This window comes from Aquila chrysaetos, chromosome 5, assembly GCF_900496995.4.
Source record: "Aquila chrysaetos chrysaetos chromosome 5, bAquChr1.4, whole genome shotgun sequence".
NCBI lineage: Eukaryota > Metazoa > Chordata > Aves > Accipitriformes > Accipitridae > Aquila > Aquila chrysaetos.
In genome coordinates this window covers 30,392,590-30,411,902 of record NC_044008.1, presented here as the reverse complement: position 1 = coordinate 30,411,902, position 19,313 = coordinate 30,392,590, and the positions used below count along the sequence as shown (strand labels likewise).

The 19,313-nt window shown below is 37.3% G+C and overlaps 1 protein-coding gene across 4 annotated transcripts in view; it reads right to left on the bottom strand.

Annotated features, from left to right (window-relative positions):
- The window catches only part of DOCK4 (dedicator of cytokinesis 4), a 253,508-nt gene that overhangs the window by 25,883 nt on the left and 208,312 nt on the right, over nt 1-19,313 (bottom strand). For 2 of the 4 annotated variants that reach the window (XM_030013859.2, XM_030013862.2), the window contains exons 33-39: nt 14,725-14,751; nt 14,463-14,558; nt 12,678-12,738; nt 8,919-9,012; nt 4,997-5,145; nt 3,838-3,924; nt 2,089-2,193 (exon numbers count right to left, since the gene is read on the bottom strand). In XM_030013859.2, coding sequence (XP_029869719.1) covers nt 2,089-2,193; nt 3,838-3,924; nt 4,997-5,145; nt 8,919-9,012; nt 12,678-12,738; nt 14,463-14,558; nt 14,725-14,751 — 619 coding nt within the window. The remainder of the gene's footprint in view (nt 1-2,088; nt 2,194-3,837; nt 3,925-4,996; nt 5,146-8,918; nt 9,013-12,677; nt 12,739-14,462; nt 14,559-14,724; nt 14,752-19,313) is intronic. The other 2 variants (XM_030013860.2, XM_030013863.2) reach the window with 1 other exon arrangement.

The window sequence follows — 19,313 nt, the reverse complement described above, 5'->3', positions numbered from 1 at the left end:
TTGGTTTTATTCTGCTTGCACACACATTTGAAATATGGAAATGCCTTAACTATTTTTCTAAAAACACTGTTAAATTATTTTCCTTTTAAAATCTGTATTAGAAAATTCTAAAAAGTCATTACTAATGTGTTCCTCTTGAAGCAGGTTTAGATACAAAAAGTTGTTGTCCTTATAGTATCTTGACAACAGAGACAGGGAGCACTCAATTCTGAGACCCCAGACTTTCATGGGAATTGCTCCAAGAAACCAACTGCAATAGTGTTACTGTGCAACTACAAATTAAAATATGAAAGCTTTAATCTGAAGCTTTATTCTTTATTCCTTCTATAGCAAGCACAGCCAGACTTACAAACTGCTTTGCCGTAAAAAAATTAAATCAAATGTACTAAGTTTTGAGGTGTTCCTTGCTGGTGCTGCAAGCATAGATCTGTGCTATGTACATTTAACTTGGAAAATTATCCTGGTTTCAGCTGGGATAGAGTTAATTTCCTTTCTAGTAGCTGGTATAGTGCTGTGTTTTGGATTCAGTATGAGAAGAATGTTGATAACACACTGATGTTTTCAGCTGTTGCTAAGTAGTGTTTATACCAAGTCAAGGATTTTTCAGCTTCTGACGCCCAGCCAGCAAGAAGGCTGGAGGGGCACAAGAAGTTGGGAGGGGACACAACCAGGACAGCTGACCCCAACTGGCCAGAGGAGTATTCCATACCATGTGACGTCATGCCCAGTATATAAACTGGGGGGAGCTGGCCGGGGGGGATCACTGCTCGGGAACTAACCAGGCATCAGGTGGTGAGTGGTGAGCAATTGCATTGTGCATCACTTGTTTTGTATATTCCAATCCTTTTATTACTGTCATTTTATTATTGTTACTATCATCATTATTAGTTTCTTCCTCTCTGTTCTATGAAACTTTTCGTATCTCAACTCATGAGTTTTACCTTTTTTTTTCCCCCCCAAGTCTCTCCCCCATCCCACTGGGTGTGGGGGGAAGCGAGTGAGCAGCTGCATGGTGCTTAGTTGTGGGCTGGGGTTAAACCACGACATAAATGTATAAATACTTCCTGGGCAGATGCATAAGCAGTGAGAGACCTACAGGTCTGAAAGTATTGCACTATTGTGCAACTTTTTCCAGTACTTTTACTTCATCAGTTGCCATTTAGTAATCTAAACATTAAATTCTTTCTAATTAACATTTTCAAATTGGTTTATACAGATGACATATTCACATATCAAAAACTATGTGCCCATCAGACTCTTTTTGTGCATCGCTTTTAAAGGGGAGAGTTTCATGCTATATTTACCATTTGGAATTTGTCAGTTTCCCCACCACAAAGGCAAAATAAAATCAGGCTTTTTAGGCCTCCACCATACAGGGGACATCCCTTTGTCACTTATTTGAATTATCATAGGAAAAGGAGCTTGGATTACCATTGCAGCAGCTCCATGAATAAGACGGGTTCTGTTCTCTTCCCAAGGTGACAGCCAATGCAGCTAAACCACTGCAGACTGTGGAAGAGGGCAACATTTTCAAGGGCACTCCAGTAACTTCAGAATCCAAGATTAATGGTCAAGAGTAACTTTATGTATCTTGTCAGCTTTCGTACATTGATAATCAATGAAACTCAGCACGTTGAATTTCTAAGTAATTTAAAAAAAAAAGGAACTTGGGAATGTAATTACTTAAATGCTAAATTACTGATTGTCCCACTGCCAAGCAATACCTCTTCTGACAGCCGCCTTCTGAGCAGCCACCAGCAGAAACAGAACAGGACAAAGGGAACAAACTACCATGAAAAGATGATGTTGGTTTGTGGAATAGTATAGGTGCATGGTTTCCAACATAAACATGTATATTAAGTTTATGTGGGACTCTGGAAGCCTAGCGTTTGTCTTTCCATTAGACAGGACCTTTTCTTAACCCTGAAAACATGAGGATATTTTATTCATCATCACAAAGAATTCCCTGTTTCTCATAGGATAAGAACTTATATATGGTATGATCAAATTCTCACATAGAGAAAGTGATTATGAATGACAGCACGAATTCCAGAATTACTCCATTCTGTTTATTTTCAATTCACTTACTCTCAAGAAGAATGGGAACTTTTTCCCATAGAATCCAACTCTGAAAAATTCTGGTTCCAAACGCTGTTGATCCATAATTTTATCATACAAAGATGCTTCCATCATCTGGGTGAGATTGATAAGAAATGCAATTATTCTTTTTTGAAAACATATTGTCTTTCAGCACACTGCTCTGGACTACTGGAATTGCAGTGTATCTCTGAGCAACAATAAGGACATCCAGAAGCCTCTGAATGCATCAGATTAAATAATTATACTTCTTAATGACCTGAAAGTTTCCAAGAATTAAAAATAAATTGCTTTTAAATATGAAGTACCTATATTAAAGGGGTAAAATATTAGATTAATGACAACATGCATAGATCTTTAATGAAAAAAGGAAGTAATAGAAACACAGTTTGAAACATATGACCCAGTAATCTGCCAATCATCCAAACACATGGCAGTAGTGTGGTTAGTTTAGTCAGCAAATTCCTATTTCCATATTCAAGAGTTGTGTCCAAATCATACCAGATTCCAACGATTTAACCATCAAATGTGAGTTCCTTTAAAAATCTCACAATAGCAATTAACATCATTTTTGATCGATACATCCTGCTTTTATTCCATTCAAAACACTGACACAAAGTGATCTAACTGTCAAAGTCCCCTTTTTCTGATATTTCAGCAAAGCATTCTCTGCTCTTAAGTTTTTAATACTGTGAAAAGAACCCCAGTATTAGCCCTGTTTTAGGTAATGCAGACAGCTATTTAATGTGTCTATATCAACAGCTGCCTAGTTATATTGCTATGAGAAATCCCCACACCTCCATTTTTGGATTAACATAGGTAAGACATATAGTAGAAGGATATTTCCCAATTCAAGCACAAAACACATTAAGTACAATTAATTAAACATGCATAAACTAATTATTTTATTCACATGATGATAGTCAGTTTGTTTTTGCTTATAGGATTTTGCCATTGGGATATCTAAATATATATTGAATAAGCAGATCACAGGGAGTACTGCCACATAGCTGTGTGTTGAGAATTTTGCATAATGCTGTTAAGCAGCTCTGGATTAAGTATACTTCAGTAAGTCCTAGCAGCAAGCATCCTACACGTACAGAAAATTTAAAAAGGAAGCTGTAATATAAATTGAATCCATCAGAGGCAGACAAGAAAAGAGAAGACTAAATAATCTTTAAAATACAGTATCAGAAAGAATGAAGAAAGAAACAATGCTTAGAGTTCTAAGAAAAATGAGAGAGAAAACAGGAAGACTGTGCCAGGAAAGATTCATTTTGACTACATGATATTAAACAGACCATATTTTTAAGCAGTAAATAAAAAAAAATTGCAAAGGTGTACATTGCTTGTTGCAAGCTGTTTGCTCGCAATTGCAACTGCAAAGATATGCTGCTGCTCCTAGTGAAGGACTGCATGGAGCACATTCCCTGGATAAACCATAGGAAACCAATGAAAGTGAATTTGTGATATAATTTTTCTGCATAAGCATGCACACAAAAGGGGTGCTGTACAGGCACAAACATTGCAAGATCATTTATTTTCCCATTTTTCTTCAAAAAGCTTACACTCCTTTTTTATAATCTCTATTGTAGAAAAAACCCACAAGCAAAAAATAAAGTTTGCAAACCAAACCTAAGGACCATTCCGTGGCAAATTTAATTTTCTAAGTAATATTTTATAACCCAAACTAAAAAGCTTTTTGATCTCTGATTGATAAAAAGTACTCAGGTACATTACCCTCATCTTGCTGAGGTTTCTGTAGTCATAGTAGCTCTCATACTGTTCTGCAATTTTCCTGCATAAGATAATGCCATTTTCCCAACACTGTAAGCAAGTAAAAGATGTTCAGTAATTTCAAAGCAACTGTTTGACAATTTGTGATTTATTAGTGGTCTGTTCTTTCTATACTAAGTCATACTTCCAGTAGCTGAAAATACTTGAACATATTGTCCACTAGACATACTGACAGATGCTGAGTAATACTGATGAACTCTTTGAAGGATGGAAAAATATATTTAGAGACTTATTTAATAAAGGATTCTTACAGGACTATCACTGCACAAGATATAAGTCATTGCAAGAGCGATAGACATCCCTTTTGATGCTACATATGAGATTGGTTCAACACAGTATGATTTTTACATTTTAAAATTGTATTCTTAATATATCCTCCCTAATTTTTGTAATTGAAAAATATTTTGTTGCACCATACAAGTTAAACTCTATAAGCTGATTACAAAATTTTTTGAAAAAAACTGATGATTAACATCAGTTTGATTACATTTGCTAGGCTTACATGGGTATTGCATTAGCTACACAAAATTGCAATGAATTGCTTGTTTATCAGCAAGACAAATCATCACACAAAGTGTCTATAAAATTTTAGACTACAGGATAATTAGTCTCGCTTAATTCAGAATAAGCATTCTCAGTGATGACAATGAACTGTGATCCCCCAAACCCATTCCTTTTCAGAGATTCTGCAATTGCTATTCTAAGACACAACATGATTTAGAAGATGTAAACATAGTCCTAATAGACCAGAACCCTGAATTTTTTTCCTCACTTGGTCACTAAGAAAATTTCATCAGCTTTATATGGCTCATTTTCATCACCTTTAAAATGGGGAGAACTTATACTATCTTTTATAAAGTGCTTTGACAGTTACAAAGTGAATTGCTACACAAATGCAAATTATTCTTACAGGTAAATGCAGGATTTCTAGGATATAAATGCAGGATTAGAAGAAACCGACTGTGTCACTAAGTAACTGTTTAATCAGGCAATGACAAACACTTCCCACCTATACGAGAAAAGACCTCAACCCTGGAAGTCACGTCCTAAAATGAATAAACTATCCTTTCCAGATCCACTCAGTAAAATAGGACCGTTTTACCTTTCCCCTATCAAAGTTTTGAATGATGGTCAGATGGAGACACTCTTTACGTTGCCACTCTGTTTGCATGGGGTAGTTGAGAAATTCTCTCAGTGGCCGATCAGACCACTCCAACAGCTCATCGTACAGCAGGAGCGTGTAGGCAGCCTCTACAAAACAAATTATAGCATGGTACTTACGAACACCAAACAAAACCAGCCACAAAGTACACAGAAGTGTGAACGCTCCTGATGAGATGCACCTTTTTAATGGGTAACTGATTTATTTCAAGTATAAGACAGATGGTAGTGCTCGTTTTGGACAGAGTTACTATCTACAGCTATAATAAATTCAGCTTACAATTTTCACACACTATTTAACGTGGAGTCACTGGAAAAGTTTTCCTGGAGTCTGACAATACAAAGGGGACAGAGAAATTAAGAAACAATTTCCTGCTTAGCCCCAGTCTTCCCTACTGCTTAGGAGAAACTCTCAATGGCTCTGTTGTCTGAACAAGGGAACAAGGACCAGAGGATGAGGAACATCAGTAAAGAAAGAGGAAAGAAGACAGATAGGACTGTGGACACAGTCCAAAAGAGATCAGGGCTGGGAGGGAAACGGAGAGGCAGATGTGTGCTTAATAGACTCCATTCTTTCCGTAATAGAAATAAATCCCTCATAGCTGAGCTGTAACACTCTACCATATCAAATAACTTAGAAGTGCACACACAATATATTTTTTATTTTTTAATTTTATTTTTTTCTTAGGTTTGGAAGGAATCAAACCTATTGTTGCTCTCTTGTCAGAGAACTGTGTAGTAATCTTTAGATCATGGTTGGTAGAAATTACCTGGGAGTATCAAAATTACTATTATCATTTTTACTTTGATTTAAAGAATTCCTCAGAAACGGTACAGTAAAACTAATATTAAACAAACCTCTCTATTGCAAAGTCAGACTTTGACCAATTATGAAACACCAGAATTACTACTGGTTATGACAATTCAATTTCACTAACTGTGCATATGCATTATTGTTGTTTTCCAAGTTAGTGTTCCCAGTCTATTTTTCCACTCACAGGACCACTTTGCATGAGTGAGTCAGTAATAAGATGGGCCATGTTCTGGAGACATATTGCATTGGAGAAAGAAGCTGCCTACTGGACTTATTTTATTGCAGGTTTTATAGGTTGTACATAAGGCAAAAAATAACTATAAAGTACTGAAGTACTTTTTTGCTAAGGTAAGGTTGCCTTAGACAACCATATCCTACCTCTGCATCTGCCATATGAGTTCCCATAAGAGAGGTGACTTAAACCAAACCATACAGAGTTTTTTCTAACAGTAGTGTTCCTCTTACGCATCCAGCTCAAGAACCCATGGATGAAAAACCATCACTGCAGCAGATGTTTGTGGGAGAGTGTGCTTTGAATCCCAGTGCTGTAAAATGCTAAGCATGGTGCAAAATGATGCTGCTGCACTGCAATACATATGTGCAAGTGAGATGGCTGAAGTTGCACAATCTTAATTCTGGCATCACACAGCTTGCAGGCTGCTTGACTGGTAACATCCTTTGTCATAGTTTCAAGCTACAGTTTGGTACTCAAAATGTGCAGCACATTTATATACCGATTTTAAAAAATCTATGAAGTTGATAACAACAAATCATTCAAAATCATAAGGAAGCAGAAGATAGCAGAGCATAAATACATGTCAGGATAGCTCACTACGACCCTTCCTTTCTAACTTGGCATCCCAGTCCTTCATTTTAACAGGTTCTTGCCTCCCATACCAATATTTTTTTTAAAGTTATCATAAATGTATATAGAATGTTTCTCAAATAAGAATGGCCATACTGGACAACAGGTCTTAAGGGTCCCTCTACTCAGCATCCTATGTCTGGCAGTGGCCAGGATAACAAATAACATATCGGTACCTTTGGGAGAGGTCTGTAACTATTGGCTGTGCACCAAAACAGTAAGGAGAGATAAACAGGGTTGACTCATGATGTGGAAAATTCAATTTATACAGGAAAGATTCAAAAAACTAAACATTTCTAAGATGGATAGATACAAAGACAATCTCATTACACTTCTCAGGTGACTGAGGGGACACAAGAGGAATCAGTGCAGTTATGTGCTTCAGCCTCAAGAGAGTTATATTTATAGCTATAACTGACTGATGGGTAAAGAAAGATTTGAAGCTACGTTTTATATTAAAAAGGACTTTTTTTTTTTTTTTTTACAGATGATTATTAGAGACAGTCCTGTAAATCATACTATGAAAGGAGAGAAAAATTATTTTAAGGGCAAGCTGGCTTCATCCCTAGAATGAAACTATGCAGTTAGCGAACTAACGGTGCAACATGTAGGAATGCCGCCAAAGTAGCAAACTTCTTTTCCTACTCCCATGTACTTTAGATCAGCTGATTTACAGAAGGTCTGTGTGTTGTCACTGATTGATAAGGCAAGGCAATGGACTACATAAGTCTGTTTTCTAGTGGAAAGACTGTGTCTATCCCAATGCCATGGGTGTGAGACAATCCTTCCTTAAGGCTCTCATGGTGGGGGGGGGGGGGGCGGGCAGGGGGAATTATCAGTCATGGAAACTACCATGGCAAAGAATGCAAAAATCACACATGTTAATAATAAATACACAGGAAATACAACAAAGCCCTGGAAATAAATTTGGAGCAAAATACTGTTTAAAATAAGAACGGATGGCAAAACAATTTAAAAAGTTAGGTTCATATCACTGCTGAAGGTTAACTGGACACATATTAGCAGCCAATGTGTAAAGGGAACTCAACATTCCTTAAAGAGTTACTAAGACCTGTTATGTAAAATCAGGAAATTAATAGTTTGGCATAAAAGCCAGCTGTGGCAAATATACTGCTCGATAATTGAAACTCACTTGTGACTCACTACTGCCAGGTCACATGAGGAATTTAAAATCTCTCCTTAATATATCCTGCTATCTGGTCTACACTTTAAACCCATGAACTGCAAAGGGACTGTGGAAACTCCAAGCAAAGGATCTTTCCTATGGATAGCAGAAAAGGATAAGGATATTTGCTGTGGCAGCAGGTACCTGTAGCCTGTTCACTAGTGACCCCCAGGCAACTAATCTGCATTTAAGAAAGAAAAAATTCTGGACAGATTCTGAACACATGCAGTTGCAATTGCAAACACTGGGTAAAAGATAGAGGTATATTATAAGGTCATTTAAATATTTTGGCAACCGAAGATTGTTTAATTCAGAGATACTGATTTTATCTTCTCCAGCAATTATTAATGGCATGTAGTTACCCAAATGAAGTGCACTTTATGTTGTATAAACAACAACCATGCACATTATGTTCTTATTTCTTCATTTAAAAGACAATGGCCAGCTGTGGCACTAAATTCGCATTGAGAAACCCTGAACAATAGTACTGCAAATGTGGTATGTGAAGATTCAGAAAGACATCAGCAAAGTGCTATACTTGTCATAGGTTTTAGGGACTCTGTTTTATCATTAGTAAGTGATACGGGTCTTCCTTTCTTTTCTTTTTTTTTAACCTAAAAGTTAGATTCTGAAATACAGCTGTGTAGAAACACCACACTAAATAGCTAACCAAAAAAGTATATAGGCTCAGATACTACCAAATGGACTCACAAAAATTTCCTCTAAACTTACTCCTCTTGAGTGAAGAATGACTGTATCACACATTTATTGCTAGTGCATATCAATAGTAGTAATTTACAATCAGCATGCCACAGCAAGTAGTAGAGTTGTGGGGCTGAAAAAAAGCCATATTTTGTGAAAGATATTAACTGGGCACGGAAACTCAGCTGTTGCCTGGGTTGGTACGATCTGCACTGAGGATACAGCTTACAGGTTTGCAAAAGACTGCAAATCATGGACCAGTCCTAAACATCTTTTTCTAGTTTGTACTCAATTACCTGTGAAGTTTTGTGCTTTCAGATGTAGGTCATACAGCTTATGAATATAGCGAATATACATCTCTTCCTTGTTCAGTTCAGTCTTGTAAAAATTCTGCAATAAAATTGAATTTTGTAATGAAATGTAGAAGTTGATAAACATATGATAGTGGTTACAAACAAAAGACTTCAAACATAGTGCTCTAGAAATACATGCATATATTTGAAAGTTTCACATGTACAAAGTCTTTACATGGAACTGCAGTAATACAGTACGAAATAGTAAACAGAATAGTAAATTTTCAGGAGACAAGTCAGCATTCTCCTGAATGTTTTTTTTTTTAAATTCTCATAGAACATACCAGAAAGAACTGGATAGAACTGAAATCTGATGGTTCTTTCTTTATAAATATAATCCATCCATAAAAGGCACCCATATATCCTTACTTAGGCCATTTAACATCTTGCTGAAAGCTTTATGTTGATTTAAAAATATTGACAGCACTCTGACTTTTGTATTCATATTTTAACAAAATATTTACTGCCTGGTATGTCTACTCTTCCTTCTGTCATAGCAAAATGCCAGAAAGACTTCGGTAGCTTTACGAAGAACTATTCATTATTGTAAACAGCATAATCCTGAATGAAAAACGTGATTTCTTCAGCCCTAACTGATGCATAAATTTTGCATTGCAGGATTGAAATACACAAAGTTGCACTCTAAAGTGATATCCAGGACAAAATTTCTAGAAGTGGCTAAAGATTTCTGCATGTCTAACTGCTATTTGTTGTTACATGGATAAAATATGGAATACAACATCAAAACTCTTTGTTCAAAACATTTGTTACTTATTTGCAAGCCCTAAAATAAAGTATGAAAAAGTTACAGGGAGAGGAGCACAACCCTATAGCACTGTTCACAACTATTACCATACTTGCTATGGACATGCAGCTAGAGGCCCCCTGCTAGCCATAGGTAACGTTCAGGATAATCTGCTTTGGTTAATAAAAATTTATAGGATAGAAGAATCTAGCACTGGTCCTCATTAGCTATCAACAATTTCTGTTCTATTATTCAAATCACTATTTTAAACTCTAAGCACGTGGCCCAAATTTTTACCCTATTTTATAGTATCCTTATTCTGTGCCACTCTTTCCTAAATTGAGTTGTTATCAGACAGAAAGGTGGGAGGAACATTATGAAAATACCAAAATACAAACTTTATAGAGAAAGTATTTCTTTAACTGACTTGAGAAAATGACTACATATCGATAGCTCTGTAATGACAGGCCCCTTTAGGCCACCATCTGCCTTTATAATCCAAAGACTTCTCTTTTCCTCCCACAAGGTGTAGATCAAAAACAGATGCCTCTCTTTAGAAGACAAAATGAAAAAAATACCTGTTTGTATGTTCATATTTACCTGTCTGAAAAAAAGCATAAGCTACAACACAGAATTGTGAGTAATAAAGCATAAAGATAAGACAAAATATGGCACTGAACTGCAGAAGTACTAGACTTCTCGGCTCTTACCCCTGAGCACTAAAGACTCCAGTACATGTCACAAGGCTAAACTATACAAATCAACTGGTTCTTCTCTGAAGCTCAGCTCTGACAGTGCCCAGTTGGTCTGTAAGGGAGACCACAGCAAGACAACCCAGTCACAGCTCAGGAAATATATCGTGCTAATAAAGGCGTCATGTGGTTTTTCAACAAACTATCTCAAGACATGAAATATAACAGATGTAGTCTTCAAAAGGGGATGTGATGTAAAAAGTAGACTTCCTTAATTAATAAAGACCTTTTTCCCCCCGAGAAAAAACAGCTTGAAAACAACATTCAAACAGGCAATGTGGACACGTGCTACTTAAATGGCATGATGTCATATGCCAGCATAGAGCATCATAGGAAAATGTCCTCTTTCTAAAAAGAAGATATAATTTTAAATTAATAGAATCTGAAATATCAGTTAAATATCAAACCCCAATGAGGACCAGAGAGATGCCTGAGAAAAACTCCTCAGTGAGTTACCAAAAGTTATTCAATGTTCTTTCAAAGCTTTTGTACAGCTCTGTGATGACAGAGTTCTTTCATTAGAAATTCAACTTTCAAACTGGAGTTAGGTGATTCTTATGCATAAGGAACTAACTCCATTAGACACCTCTTAAACCAGCTTTTCCAAACAAGCATTAATGTGAAACCTACTGCAGATGATCCAGAGGGTGGGGAGAGTAGGAAAAAAGTTCCTACCTTCTCCTTTCATCTAAGTTATTGCTGCTGGTGCATACCCCTTCTGCATATTTCATGATGTGGCATAATTCCAGTTAATTTGATAACTTGGTTAACTTGGACAATTCTACTTTCTGGAAGAACAGCACATACCTCAGTGGCAAAACAACATAAAAATTCTCTTCATGCCAACCGGTCCTCTTATCATTGGAAGTCAGAATACCTTCAAAGTAGTGGTGAAAAATGAAATATGGCTTTCTCCTCTGGACTTCAAGTAATTTTAATATTCATCTGATTACTCACTGCATGAAACATCTTTTGAGATGACAGCCAGTTCATCCATCATACGGGCAAGCAAATGCCTTAAAATTTGTGTGCTACTTCTGTAATTGAAATTTCTCTTTCAAAATTTAGCATTTGGTGTTTCTCTGGTGTGCAAATAGTACTAAAATTTGTCTGAAAATTATTAGGATATGAAATCCACCTTAGCCTGTAGAAGTTCTTGAAAATCCCATTAAAAAGTAGTATGGTGTTTTGGGGTTTTTAAATATTTGGATTTTCTTTTTGTGTAAATCTTGGATTATTTGCTAATAATAGTTTAAAAACTCCTTAGTGATAGGATGAAAATAATCCAGGTGCTTTACAGAATTCAGATCATGCCAGATATTCTGACAGAAAGCCAGCTGCTCTACAGCTATGTAGTAAACACCATCCCTATTTACAGAGCACTATTTTCCTACTGAAGAATCCTTTATTCTCTTATGTGTAACTGCTACTTAGAAGTGATACCAAATTGTTTCACTGACGTCAAAAATGCAGAATTACAAGTCAGCTTATTCTGTTTTTTTCCCTGGCTAAAAATACAGCTTTCCAAAACATTCACCATGAAAATGGAAACTTTCCAAGGTTAATGGAAGTCAACAAACTTGTCAGTAGAAACTGGCCTAGAACTAAAATGCTTCTTGTAAACAAAAATGAAAGCTTTTTCATACTATAAATTTGCACTGTTGGTTTGTTGTAATGATGATAATGTGACACGAGGAGGTCTTGAGCAGCATTTCTGGCTCTTCTGTTGGGAAGAGAATAGACAGCCTGCAGTCTTCAGAAGATATCCCATATTATATGTCATAAGAACCAACTTGCATCAGTTATTGGGGAAGAAAGGAAACAGGAGAAATCATGTAAGTTTTGTTGTGTTTGGGGAAGGAGGAAAGTCTTGTTTGTTTCTATGAACTCAGAGACCAATTAAACTTGGAAAATACTTTGGTCAAGTTTATCCAGTAGGAAGAGACTGAAAATGAATAAAGCAGTATTAGAGACCTCTCAGAGCCCAACTATGAAATGCCAAGGAAGACTAACTCCCCACTGTATCAATTTCAACCTGAAAAAAAAATAAAATAAAAAAATCAGTGATCCTAAGTGGAGTATTTTTCTGTCAACTTCCACTCAAACTGCATCAAGAAGCAGGGTACCTCCTATTCAAATGTGTGGCTGTATACTAGAAAACACTCAACTGAAGCCAAAAAGGGAAAGAAAAAGTATTATACAAACCAAAAGGCTAACAGTGCAGCCAATCTTTTTGCCATCCACTTCTCCCATTTTCATGCAGTCCCTAAAACAGAAAGTAATGACAGTCAAAAGGAATGACATTTATCCTCTAATAGTGAAGCACACCTCAGAAAACAGACATATTTGGCTCAGCGAGCGGACTGAAACGATACAACCCAAAGGCATTTGGGTGAACAGCTGACCCGGGCGAGTAAGGTATTTCATGACTCCTTTTCTAGGACACTGAATACCTCAATCGTCAAGAAAGTCAATGTTTTTTTCTGGCTCTGTCGTCGATTTGCTAGGTGTCTGCTGGAGATCATTTGCTTTCCTCATACCTTGTGCTCAAATCATGCCAGCAGAAGCCAGCATGGCTGCCAGAAGAGGCAGTCCCGCTCCCCTCCTGCTCTCAGGCACTCATTCCCAGTCCTGCACTGCTGCCTGCATAAACCTCAGGAAGAGATACAGGTTAGGCAGCATCTTTTGCTGGGTTAGTTTTAGCCCATGTCAGTCAGATCACCACAGTGCAGCAAGAACGCTTGTGTTGGCACAAGGAAGAGGGTGATGTGAATGAGGGAATGAGCAGGGATGAGTTTGCTTCCTTCAGAGACTGTACATCTAAAGTGGTCATGGAATTACAGCATTAGTTTCTCCTCTGGAAAAACAGAATGACACTGATCTCCTCTGTAAGATGCTCCAAGATGCACCAAATTTTCCTCAGTAGCACTTTTGTAATTAGTATCATCTATTGTTTGGGGAAACAACGGATCTGACCCCCCGTCAAAAGTTAAAATGCAACCATGCAGATTTGATTATCACACAGGAAAAAACAGTCAGTATAACCATGCTGGAGTAAAAAAAAAAAAAAAAAAACAACAAAAAACCCCGACAGGCAGACATCACCATGCAGTCGCTAAAAGAAATTTAACGTAACATTAAAATATTCTTGCATACATGAGCTAAACAATTGTCCCAAATACTCTCGTAACTACCAGTATGCACAATTGCTTTGAAAAATTGAGAGCCTTGGAGGTTGTAATCCAACCGATCCCTGAAGAGGAATAGCACTGCCAGGCTTCTAGAAATTAAGAGTTCAGCCTCTGTGTTGACAAAATTGCCTTCCTTTCAAACTATCAGTGATGACAGCAAGTAGAGTACCAGGTCTCACCATGTGTCCCTGTGGAATCAGGGAAAAAAACCTAACACTTAAGCTCTAGAAAGTGCTACAATTGACGGCAATAAGGAGAACTAAGCTGAAATCTGAAGTTTCTACACGGGCTTCAAAACTGACTGAGAAAATCCCTTTTAGTCTCCCACTCCTGAAAGGGAGTATACGTCTCTCATTTCTCTCTCCTTTGTTCATGTGGTACATTCAGATGCCAGCTCCTCACCCAGAGATCGTATCTTTGTACACATACTTACTATGCTGGGCTGACACTACAACTAAGCATGATTGACATAGTGATAAGAATTTTACATGTTCTGTAAAACAACCGTCAGGTGATTAGTATTGAGCTCTGTGTCTTCAGACAGACTTGAGTCACTAACCTACTGCCAAAAGTTCCCACATGCCTTGAGAGGAAACTCCTGCATGCCACCGGATTTTCATACTATGGGGAGGCTACTTGGTTGGTTTTCAGCTTGTTGACTAAGCAGCTGCTGTCAGAGATCCTGAGCACGTACAGTTGATGTGTCCGTGTGCAGCTGCCGTTTGCGCAAGATCACCATATTTGCCTCCTAATATTTCAAAGATGACAACCCTACTTACAAATTGTGATAATCACTCACCTGTAGTCCAGTAACCTCTCCATGAGGCGCGTCACAGTGGCAATTAATGAAACGCCACTTTCCCTCCATGTTTCCCGCTCAATTTTCTTCAGCAGACTGAAAAAAAAAAAAGCCAGAACAATTTCACCGTTTATTTTTAACTGTCACTATGACAACCACTCTGCTTTTACCAGTACCTTAATACCTTAGCAACATCTTTGATAGTTAGATTTTCTTTTACAAACACCCTCCCAAGAAGCACAATTTGCAAACAATGTCTTACCTAGGATAAGGACCAAAAAGTGGAATTCTAGTCCAGGAAGCATTGACAAAACAAATGATTTTTATATTAGCTGCATCAGGTTAAAATATATCAAATACCTAATTTTCAGAATATATGAATACCCCAAAGACTTAACAGAACTCTTACATAAAATTTATGTATTAATTTCATGCTGATACATCAGAAAATGGGGAGTTTAAAGATATACCTAGAAAAGAATATTTATCAACTCAAAGCGCCTTCTCAATGGGACCTCAACTTTTTTAACAGATTTTTCCTCCTCTCTAATATTTCAGTACACATGAAATTTAAGAATGGGGAAAGGATTTTAATAAGATGATTCCCCCTCTTCACTTAATATTTCCTTCTAAGAACATACTATCATGCACATGTAAAATTCCATTAGCTTAAATTGTCATAAGATTCTTTAGTAAAAACTGTTGTGTTGAGTTCTTACACTAATGTAAATGCAGATTACACATTGAAGTGAAAAGACTTCAAAATGGTGTTGTAAGTGGAGCTGTCAGTAAAATTATACTTAATTTTCTTTCTGTTACAGGCCTCTGATTTTCACTGCTTAAGTTTATCAAATATTAATCATTTGGGCATGAATTTCCCACCTTTCCTCTCTGAGAATGCACAAGGAAATATTTACCTACAGAGCTCTGTTACTGTTAGGCTTTGGTGCAGGACCTCAGAGGAATGACGTGTTCATGGAGATATTTTAGCAGTCTCCAAGAAAATGCACTCAGGTATGGTTTACTTAGAAGTCTCTGAGAAATGCCACATCCATATACTTAAGAGCTTTTTAGAGAGTTGTTAATAGCATCTCCGAACCTTCTGTCTGCAGTGGGCAAGCTGTCAGCTCCACTGACCTTCATCTATACTGAGCATGTTCAGTCCCATAAAACTCCTACGTCCAAATTTCACCAAACATATAACGGCGCCCAATAACTCCTACATGCCAACTGCACTAGCTATACACTCCAGCTCCGTTCAGCTCCTTACATACAGGGGGATGTCACAGATGCAATTCTCCGAACTAATTCGACCTCAATGAAGCTGTGCTCTGCTGGAAGCAAGGAGGAAACATTGATCTTTATTTCGCACCCTTATATCACTCTTAGACTCACTACTTCTCTTTAGGAGGCGATCAGACGTCTTTCCCTCACATTCAGAGACTGGCTACCTGTCATTGCTAGCAGAGACAGATGCCAAGGCCATCCGTAACCAGAAGAGGCTGAAGCACTAATCTGGCATCTCTGCTTTCCATACAGAATACACAGGCTAACTTAATGTGCTTTTAAACTCCTTATGTTCCTTTCAATACAAGTTTTTGTGTCTAACAAGAAATAGGAGTAGAGCCTGTTACATTATTAAGCACTGATTACTGCACTGATTTTTCCTTTCTACTGCCTTTCAACCCTGTGCTAAACAGGAACATTTCAGCCTAAATTCATCAAAATAATTACCTATAGTTCCTGTAGAAAAACAGCAGAAGTCTGACTTCTCTTTTAAAACAGATGGTTTTCATCTGCATTTGACTTATGCATGTTCTTTATAAACGTATTGGCATATTCATTATAAATATACAATTTCTACAAATGGGTTGTGTAGATATATTCAAAGTACTTATTCAAACTGACATCAATGTCGTCAGTTGAACAATTTTATGACTTGCCTTCTGATGTATGCCTCCCCCTCTCCACCATACATCTTTCACCACAATGCACAGAACACACACTCAGAACACACACTCAGAATGAAAGATCTACTCAAATATATCCCTCAGCTTCCTCATGGCTATATCAAGATAGAATTAAATTCCTGTTACGTACAGGTCCCAAAACATAGCCAAGATGCTATGTTCTACAAAGCCCACTAAGGGGGAACGAGCAACACAGAGAAACAATGAAAATGCTTCTGCCTATCCATGCTACTATAGCCTAACATCTGGGCTCACCTGAACAACTGTGGTCTGGTTTTGGGTTTAGTTTTGGGGTTTTTTTTGTTTGTTTTGTTTTTGGGTTTTTTGTTTTGTTTTGTTTTTTTTTTATCTTGGGTTCCCAAGAATAAGAGAGTGGAGTGGGGACCCAGAGGATCAGAGCTCTCCAGGGACAAACACCAGGCTTAGAAGCATGTTAGGCCTAGCTCAATCATGTAGTAAGTGGATTTTATATGCCTAAGCCACAGAGTTATTCAGACCACTAATTCACAGGCATCTGATCCTAGAGGTGCTGTAAAACATCTGGATGTCTACTTTGGAGTACAAAGTCCTCCAGGTACCTCACTACAGCCAGAGTCTAGTCATCTAGTCAGCCTGGTCAAAGTCAAACTTTGTTGCAAAAGTTCAGAGATGAGTGAGGAGCTACCCAACCACCACAAAAATATTCAGAAGCGCTCCGAAAGACTCAGTCCAGACGGAATCTAATGGACCGGGCAGTGCTGAATTCAGTCATGCAGCTGGGGGAAGAAATTAAGAAGACTGAAGACAGCATGGGAGAGGTAGCAGTCATCACTTCTTATATAATACCTTCATGGCTAGAGAAATCACCCACAAACTGGCAGAGCTCGGTATTAAATGCCTGCTCAGCTTGAATGTCAGCTCCAGTTTCTTCAAAGAGAAGCCTTGCCGTCAGGCACCCAGTGGAGCTCACTAGCCCAGGTTTTGTGCTTCGATAATGTGGCCACCTAACCTCCAAACCTGAAATGACTTGTGTTAGGCCAAACTGGAGCACAGCTACAGAAGTAATAAACTGGCAGCATCCATCGGATTCAGAACGAAAGAGCTACTTAAGTATATCCCTTGGCTTCCAAGGATTTTGTTCTAACCACCAACTGTTTAATAAAGTGAAATTGTTCTTTTCCCTGTGCTAATTAACTCAGGAATTCAACTGCAGTGTTACAGTATAAATGTAGATCAGGACACCTTTCATACCATGATTACACTGGGTAGCAATTACAACATCTAGTTTCTCATGATAGCAAAATGTTCACTACTCCACGCTTTGCAGCTCTTCAAATGACTTCAGGAACTAATCACTGAGTGGTCACATTAAGTCCCTAGAAAGACATTGATTCAAAACAAACAGCAGTCATCTTCTCCCTACTTTCACTATGTCTTTTCATTTGATAAAGATAATTCCATTATAAGCAGTAAATTCTAAGCACATATTTTAGTTATGTCCAGAGATGCTTATACTTTGTCCTTGAAAATAGATGTTCAGAGGAAGGATGCAGTGATTGTCTCTGGAAAAAAAAGCAGTTAACGTCAGAGCTGAGAGACTCAATTTTCTGATTCCGACATAATAAATAAAAAGCATGACAAAACCTGAAAGTGTCACACCCACTGCAGCTACTAGACTATATCCAAAGTAGGTGTGTGCATCCACTTGGCTCCCAACTGTACCTATCAAAACTAACCATGCCAAATCTTCAGAAAGAACAGGTAATTTTGTAGCATTCACTTTCATTAAAGACTACAAAACTACTGCTTGCTGCAAAACTATATCACCGTTTCACAGTTCTTGGGTACATACCACATCTCTGTCACTTCAGCCTAAACAAGTCTGTTTTCTTGCACTGTCTAAAGACACTTTAATATTGCTTAGTTTAAATTACCTATGGACGAAATAAAAAAAAGAAATCTCAGGCTAACTGACCCCATCCCCTGCATTCAGCTACCTAAACTGTCCATCTGATTTTAATAATTTTCCTTCACATACCCTAGAACACTCTATCATCCTCCATTTTAGATTAGTATCTTCTGCAAGCTCTCCTCTTGAGAGGTGTTAATGTATGGAGCCAAATCAAACTCGGATAAAAAACTAATGATAAAAACTATTTTTTCATAAGCTGGAAGTGAACTTGAGCAGTTACTCTGAAATTTCCCAAAGCGTTTAAACTTCTGTTACACCAGAACAGAAACAACAAGTACACTGATGCTGTGAGACATTTTGCAATTTAAATTACTATGACTATGTCTTCAGCATTTAGATTTATAAAAGGCTCTCACCATTTTTCACTGTATCTTGTTTAACACCCCCCCAGCTAAACCTAACTTAAAATGGTAAAAAAATTAGGAACTATATTCCATACCAATATGCTTTCTTGTAGAATTTTAAGTTATTTCAGTGACAGACATCCTGATGTATTTTGCACATGAGAATGCATTTAGACTTCATATTATAATTAGAGCTTTTCCCTTAATGACTTAATTTTGAAGAATACTGTATTACTAAAATATTGAAATCATCTTCCCTTTATTATCTTTATTCATATTATGAAAAAATTCATGAATAATTACAAGGAAGTTCTGCTTTAGCATACTGTACTGTTGTTTGCCATTATTCACCCATTTCCATAATATTCTGCCTAGTCTCTCTACCCACTTTTGCTTTTGTAAACGATAAATATTTAGGAACTCTATTTTTTTCAACTCAATACATTACATATTATTATATGTTTGCTATTCACAGACACTGAGGTCTGAATGTTGTTGTTTCAGCAAAGACAACAGAGCTAAAACTAATACGTAAAGAAGAAGGAATGGTTAAGAAGCCATATAAACAGAAAAAGATCATGTGTTT